Source organism: Pyxicephalus adspersus, chromosome 12 (genome assembly GCF_032062135.1).
Source record: "Pyxicephalus adspersus chromosome 12, UCB_Pads_2.0, whole genome shotgun sequence".
In the NCBI taxonomy this organism is placed as follows: domain Eukaryota; kingdom Metazoa; phylum Chordata; class Amphibia; order Anura; family Pyxicephalidae; genus Pyxicephalus; species Pyxicephalus adspersus.
In genome coordinates this window covers 30259205-30267693 of record NC_092869.1, presented here as the reverse complement: position 1 = coordinate 30267693, position 8489 = coordinate 30259205, and the positions used below count along the sequence as shown (strand labels likewise).

Genomic DNA, 8489 nt, shown 5'->3' with positions numbered 1-8489 from the left:
TTTAGTATAAAATTGATTTTTTTTATTAATAATATTTCAGTTACTATTTCTTTCCTTATCAATAGCAAAGTTTGATCCATGGTTTAAAGTACATTAAATGGTATTTTCTAAACAGAATCATTTCAAGAATAATACTTTCCTTTAGGAGTTTTCCAGCTGGTACATGCAATGTTATGTATAATGTATTTTAGCAAAGAATAAATAGTTTTTTTGTGTTAGGGATGAAAATTCCAAGTATTGTGGAAAAAACATGCCTTGCCGGGAGCCTTTCTGTCTTTCCCCTTGTAATGACTGTTCTGGTAATGAGTACTAGATTTGGGCTTTGTAAATTTAAAGGTCATTATTACCTAAGTTTACAAAAACATGTAATTAGCAGGATATCCAATATCCAGGATACATACACTCAGAATGATATATATATATATATATATATATATATTTATGTACACCAATACAATTTTTTAGATTATTAGTTGGATAGATAGTTTAAGATGTATCATATCTGCCCTCAAATTAAATTTGTACAAGGGGTTTCCTCTTTTTAGAATGTTAGCGTATTAAAGTTTAATCTACAATTACTCTATGTCATGAAATAATTTAAAAAAAAAACACATAGTGCTAATTAAAGTCTATCACACTGATATTATTTTTTTTTCATTTTTATAAACAATAAATTAGCATGGATCAACAATGATTTTATAATTATAAAATGAACATATAGCAACATATGTGCTCAAATATTTCTGTATGCCTGGAGGACAGAAAGTATTCAATTAGGTGCATATCTTGGAATATTTACATTTTCCCAGTTGGAAGCAAATTAAGTATTTTAATGGAGCTTAAAAGATGCAGATATTGGATCCTGATATTAAACAAGTAGGAAAATAATGACTGGTTGCAAAAAACTTTATATATTCACCTTTAATCAGAAATGAACTTGTTTCTAGGGCGTGCATAATGAATAGAAAATGGTTATGTAAAAAAATATTTGCAATTTTAGATGTAACTGCATATGTTAGCTGCAGGGTAAAACATATGGTAAAGTTTTTTTTTGTACCTCTGAGCTTTTGTAAGAAAAGTAGAAAAATTGTGAGGGGCTCCTTCTGTTCAGGGCACGAAATTACAGGTTTTCACATTTTAAAGCGCCCTTTTGTTCAGATATTAATTACGCTTCAAATCTTTTTTGTAGGAAAAAAAAAGTGAAGATTTGTGGTGAATCAGATACCACGACTGCAGGAAAGAAAACTTGAAAAACAGGGCAGTCAAGTCATTTCTTAATGTACGTGTTAATTAAGCTATGCTAAGTAAAACCACTGTCTTGCTGTACTATGTGAAAGTATTCATTTGCAGCTGACCACAAAGATAAAAAGAAAAGGAGATCTAAAATAAAGATAAAATCTTGACCATTTTAAGCAGTGCATCTGATATGAACACATCAGGCAAAATGTTAGAACATGACACCAATTATAAAAGTATTCAGGTGTTTAAGCGTTGCATACTTCCCCAAATCAGCAATTAGTTACAGTGCACAATCAAAGAGGAAGACATAACATTGTGCTAGAGCCATTTTAATAGAATCATACATATTTGCCAGATCCAGAAATGAATAAAAAAAAGGTCTATGCGTCATATATACTTATGTAGATCTTCCTTCACATAGTCAAGAATAAATGGCAATGATTTCCCAAAATCTAATAGGGTCAAATATTAACCAGAGTCATTTTTGTATAAAAGAAGCTGATATTTTTCATCAGCAACAATCCATGGTTTTCTCAGTTATGGTATCCCAATTACAAAAGAAAAAAAAAACTCTCTTCTCAGTTCATTCATAGCAAAGACACTCTTTTTGAATGATAAATAAGGTCTCTCTGAATTGGGAATGTTACTTATAATCTATTGAATCACATCAGAACTCCTTGTGTTTTGGAGTTCACAGTTGCATATAATACAGGAGATCACAGCTTTAAAGTCTAGCACAGATTTAAAAAAACACAGATTTACCATTGATAGAAGACACACACTGATTGTCTCTTTAAAAACTACATAATGACTCCTTATAAACATTATTATTATTATTTTGTTTTTGTTTCTTTAAATAAAGTAGTGCATCTATGACAATCAGTAACGCACAAATTCACTCAGCCCTGAAATGTTCAGTGCCATCTAGTAGTCACATGGCCATTCCATTGGTAGACCCAAAAGTTGGCTAACACTGGGCACCGCTCTGGGTGTAGACAAGCCCCCTGAACCTGGACTTAAGTAACTGCCTGAGCTAGAATGGACTTCATTTCAAACTTTTATCCAACACTTTGCTAAAAACTATGGTGATCACAACTGTATCAAGACATAAATAGGTGTCTTTGTTTTTTTCTCCAAGACTTGAGAAGTTTGTGTAGATCCACTCCAGTACTTGCCAGCAAGGGGATTTGTGGACAAGAAAAACATTGTCTTTTGTCTTCTTTAGCCAAAGACCTGGCGAGGATCTGGAATGTCCAAATGTATTTGTCACCAAAAAAAAAAGTTCCCAACTTGCGAAAAATGAGCTTCACAAAACCTGGAACTTCCAAGATGAGGTCTGGTCCTTATAATCCAAGCAGTCAGCATTGAAGTTTAGCTTCCAAGAGGCTGTTTGGTCTTTGTAATCCAAGCAATCAGCAGTAGAGTTGAAGCCCAAGCTTGAGGCTCCATAGGCTTGAGTAGACAAGGAGGCTGGAGGCTGGTTGAGGTGGCTGGTTACTGCGTTGGTGCCCATTGGACTTAGTGTAGCACCAGGTGCAGGGAGCTGATGGTGCATAGGGGTCAAATAAGATCCACAGTCCATTCCACCGAAGTAGGATGTTGATCCTGCATATCCTTGACTGTAGCCTGAAGCCTGGGTATAGGTCATGGGATAGGATCTCTGCATACAAGAGGAGGATGTTGAAAGAGGATCGGAAAGAGGAGAAATGGAGGCAGGGCTCCATATGGACACGGGTGCTGTACTGCTGGAGATCACTGGCACAGAGGTACTGCATGGAGGGGTGAACTGACCACTGGTAACGCTTTCTGAACTGACCTCCCTGGCTGGAGAGGTCTTCTTCTTAGCAGGCCTGACTTTGTTCTGACCTCCATTTTGCTGCTGTTGCTGCTGTTGGCGGCATTTTGCTCGACGATTTTTGAACCAAACCTTAAATCAAAAATAAAAATCATTTCATTAGAGATCACTCAGAGCAGAGAGACAATTAAACTCGGCACAGCTGTGATGAAGCAGTCTATAAGGAAATGTAAGCATTGTGCCTCAGGTGACTGCAAATCTCTGCTTTAATAACTGAAGGATGTCCTCACTTTAAAACAAATCATACAGATCATCCTTTGAAAATAACTGGAAATGAATCAAGAAGTGTCTGTGAACTACTCAATTAATAGAACATCTCTAGAAAATGGGGAATTGTGTCTCACCTGTACTCGGGACTCTGGTAGATTAATCTTTAAAGCCACCTCCTCTCTCATGAAGATGTCAGGATAACGAGTTTTGGCAAAAAGTGCTTCAAGGACATCAAGCTGTGCTCGGGTGAACGTAGTCCTCTCCCTCCTTTGCTTTCTTGGGGTAGCTAAAAAACACAGCAATTTGTTTTTTTAACTAAATGCTATCAAGTGTATTAAACACCAATAACAAAAAATAAACACAATTAAAAGATTGTGTGCAAACATTTCAAAATAAGTTGTATCATTTAGAAACTAACATAAAACAATACCCAATGTATTATTATTATTATTATTATTATTAATAAACATAATAATGAGATTCACCTACAGTATAATTAAACAACTTTGAAAGTACAATTGTGGCTTTTCCAGGATTTATACATAGTGCCTAAATATTTCAACAGTTCCATGAATCAAAAATAAATTATTATTAATAATAAACTAAACTCTAATTGAATTATTAAACAGGGAATAAATAAAAAGAAGTGGTTAATATAATAAATAGGCTTACAGGACTTACGTAGTTGTATTAACTAATCAAACACCTATAAATGAAGCTTTTAAATGTTGGTGTTCCTTTAATTAGTAGAGTCAGAATTTGTTATTAAATTGATTATCGAGCACAGAAAATCTAAAGTCGTGTGATGCCAATATGTAGTAATAACCTCAAAAAGCCTCCTATATAGCTTAGGTTTAGTTAAAGTATTACTTACCAGGATATCCCACAGACGGATGTAACAGATCCATCCCAGAGGTGGTTAGGCTCAGTCCATTGACTGCATAAGGTGGTTGCTTGAGATAAGACATCATGCTAATGTTTTGGCGTGGAGAGCAAACGGCAAAGCAATCCGGAATCGTGGTGGCTGGTGGAGGCAGTCTAGGACTCCTTGGCACAATCTTCCCCTTCAAATCAATTTTTCTACAAGTCAATGAAAATTTGCTGATTACCAGAAAGTACTGGGGCAGATCCTTTACCTATGGTGGCTTGTTAGTGTGTGAGGTTCACTAGTCAATTGCTCATGCTCTTAAAGGACTGGAAGACCCCCAGCTGCCCTGTAGACCAGGGGGATGCTGACTAGATAAATGTGTCCCAAAAAAAAAAAAAAAAGAGTAACACCCCATGGCCATACAACACGCCTTCCTGCTAGACAAAACCAGGTGTTGAATTGCTTGCAATGCGCACCCAAGTCTGCCCATTTGCATAAGATTCATTGGCTAACACTCCCTAATTGTCTCAAACAAAACTTGATTGGGGCCATTTGCAGAGACAAAGGACTCCTTGGCTAAATAAATAATGGGTGAAAACAAAAGCTTTTTTTCACCAGAAACAAAGACACAATTCAGGAAACCAATCTCTGCTCAGTCTGCTTGGCTATTAGAGAACGCATTCATTTTAATTATCCTAATGCATTTTGTTACAAGCACCATTTGGGGTAAGACTGTTTTTTATCATGCAGTAGCAACTTTGCAATACACAAAATCTAACTTGAACAAGATCAAACTTCTCTGGCAGAGCTGACATCCATTTCCACCTAATTAGTAGATGTCCTAATTAGATTTGGAGGTAAGTGACAGATTTATTGCTGTCCTAAAAAAATGTTGATTACACATGTAAAAAACACAAAGTTAAACAAACAGCTTTTTAAAGTCCAATTAAAAAACAATTATGGACAGCAAAAGTTCCTAACTTGGATTGGCATACAGGGAAAGGCAAGCTTTTATCATTTTACCCCAAAATATACAATTCTGCTGTTAACAACTTTTTTTAAAAAAACATATTCCAAATAAAAAAAGAAATAGGAAGTTTTTTATATCAGGTGAAAAAGAATTAGTTAGTAATACATCTAAAAAAAAGGAAAGTTGTCTCTAATTGAAAAGATTTTTGTATTTTGAGAAATATTAACACACATATATATATATATATATATATATATATATATATATATATAAATAAATAAAATGTTTTTCTCCAAAATATATTACTTTGACAATTTCAACAATACACAATTTGACAATAACATTTCCTAACCAAAAAAATCTAATTTTACATTTACATAATACAGTTTCTTATATATAATCAACTATATCTTTTTTTCTAATTATACATATTATTATCTATTTATTTATTTCCTTTACAGTAAATATTTAACACAACTGTTCTGCATTTTAAGTGATTTTTCCCCCCAAACTAAACTCATTATTTTCTTAGTTTTAGTGTAACTTTTAAAAACATTATATAATCTTTTTATTTGTATCTGTTTTTTTATATTTTTATAGTCTGTTTTTTAGTAAACATTGCATTGTGACACATTTTTTGTTTTAATGTCATATATTTAAAATATGCCAAATAATGGTAATAAGCAATGCATCAGAATTATTAAGTTTAATTTTTTTTACTAAATAAAATTGTTTTAATATGATATTTTTGGATTTTGGAGTTTACTGTTTTAATATGTATATTTTTATTTGGAACAAAGACAAAAAAGTGTCTTTAAAGCCCGAACACCCCCCTCCTTTAATAAGTTCAGCAAACGGCTGCACAAGAAGTATAGTCTGTCTTTATTTCCTCTTAACCAGTTACTCTACGCCCGCTCAGTAATAATTGCCTTGCCCAATAATTAATTATAATAAATGTTTTCATGATAAATTAACAAGATAATCTGAGTGGCACAAGTCCCCTAATTACACAACGCCATGCTCAGCCCTGCAAAGCATTGGTGCTGATTAATTTTCTGCCTGATAGCAATAAAACAAAAAAACACATATACACTAATGTGTCTTTTACTACAACAGGAAAAAAAATAAACTCTCAATAGTGCACAAGCAGGGAACTTGACCACCACCCACCAATTAATAAGAAGGAGACATAATTATTTTGCTACTGTTTTATCGATTGTGTTCTTAATTACCGACAGAAACTATATTAAATTCTATAATTGCTGTCAGTTTTTTGTTGTTTTTGCATTACTTTGTAGCTGTGCTTATATATTTTATTGTTATGCTAATAGGCAATATGTACTAACTTTTAACTACACAGATGGCTGGAATCGACAGTTATGCATTAATCAGTAGATTATTTTTAACTCAGTATGATAAACTTTAATATTTAGAACAAAACTTTTATGCTCTTTAGAAAATTATACTGAAACACAAACTTCCGAAACTAATTTTTAGACTTTTTTTAAATAGGTGCTTAAATATTTGTAATAAACCAACTAATATAATGCAAAATTTGTTTGGTATTTATTTGAACATTACATGTTTCTGTTTATTTGTGCCAATAAACAGAATGTCTTTTGCTTTTTAATCATTCTGCTTGCAAAATAAACATTATACTACTGTAATATTGTTGCACTTTGTGTGTAATTATGTGTTGTTTAATTAACTCCCAACGTCTGCTGTTGCAGGTAACATCTGTTGGTGGTGCACACTCAAATGTATCAATCTTTGTTATATTAATTTATCCAAAAAAACACCAAAAACTGTAAGCTTTGTACAATAACAAATAAAACGGTTTATTGTACTGGTGACTTTGTCACGAGTTTGTTGCCCCTGGACAAATCTGTTTCTCAGAATGACTTTTCTGGATCAACCTATTGATTTGAGTCTGGGCAGAAATCTTTTTGTCAATAATTGGGAGTCCAGTGTTTTAATGACACTAATTTTTTTTAATCAAATTTATCTGTTAGTCAACATGGGAACACCATGAATTTTTAACATCCCAGACTCATTTTTTTCAACCCTCCCGAAACAAAAAAATCACCCTTCAATTCACAGGGAATAAAGAGAGAGGGAGAGACGACAGGGGAAGGAACTCCCCGCCTCCTCAATTATCTGGTTAGTACTGTTTGTGTTTTTCCTGAATGAAGACACTGATTTTAGTTTATTTAAAAATAAATTGACTTCCATTAGCTTAAATGCCTATTCTGTATTGTTTTAGGCACTTTTGAAGATGGTACACCAAGCTATCCAAATGTATTGTCCTAAATGACAAAGGCAGCCAGCTTTTTCTTGTATACATACACAAATTTTGCGTTGTGCCCTACTGCCGCTATATATATGTTCCTTTGTTAATTACACTAATACCCAACAATTTACATCTAGCAGCTATCTTGTTTTTGGAAAAAGCCTAAGCAATAAACAGTACATAAAAAACAACACCTAAAACAAGTATCAATATCATACTAGTAATAAAAAAAAATCTGTAAAAGACTTACCTGGGATAGTCATCAAATAATTGGCTAAAGCGGTTGGTCTTTATCCTAAAATAAAAATGAAATAAGTGGGTTATAGGGTAAAACTGAGTCCTCAGTCTTCCCTGGGATGACTAGGAGCAACCTAGAAGCTTAAAGATGTGATATCCCTCTTCAGACACATACAAAGGGGTAGCAGGAGGAGGATCTTGTTCTAGACTTGCAAAATACTGGAGTCTTGCTTAGAGCTCAAGGTCTGTCCCTCTCTCATGAACATTTGCAGACAAGGCACCTCACTGGCAACTTTTTGACGCAAACTCTCCAGCCAATGGCAGAAGGGACGTGATTGACACTTCTAAGCCAGAGGGAGAAAAAAAAAATTATGGAAGGAAGAAAAAAAAAAACACAACACACAACAGGGGGAGGGAAGCAGGCCACTGTTTCTCCCGAAGGACAATCAGGCAACAAATAACAGCTCCAATGACACTATATATACAAAGCAAGCGTTTATGCAACTACTGATTGTGGTTTAAATTTGCATTCGTACATCTGTGTCTATATGTAACTCTATATATGTTATTTTATATATATATATATATATATATTTTATTCTTTTGTTTTGTTTTTTGGCTTTTACATATTTTTACATATTTATTAATCACATACATACATATGTGATTTTTTTTTACAAAAATCATCTGCAATCAAAAACATAACCTTGACATACATGCTACTTGCAAATGTCACTGTCTTGCAATTATGTTTACTAACATTTTATACTTTTTTATAATAAAAAAAGAGATCAACAGCTATTGCCTAATGAAAATAATT

At 33.4% G+C, this 8489-nt stretch overlaps 1 protein-coding gene across 1 annotated transcript; it reads right to left on the bottom strand.

Annotated features, from left to right (window-relative positions):
- Positions 1-526: 526 nt before the first annotated feature.
- On the bottom strand, positions 527-7996 carry OTX2 (orthodenticle homeobox 2). The gene is made up of 5 exons (XM_072428370.1): positions 7845-7996; positions 7683-7727; positions 4179-4384; positions 3439-3590; positions 527-3166 (listed from the first exon to the last, which is right to left on the bottom strand). Exons 3-5 carry the CDS (start codon positions 4273-4275, stop codon positions 2546-2548), a joined length of 870 nt encoding a protein of 289 aa, XP_072284471.1. The 5' UTR covers positions 4276-4384; positions 7683-7727; positions 7845-7996; the 3' UTR covers positions 527-2545.
- Between the last annotated feature and the right edge of the window lie 493 nt (positions 7997-8489).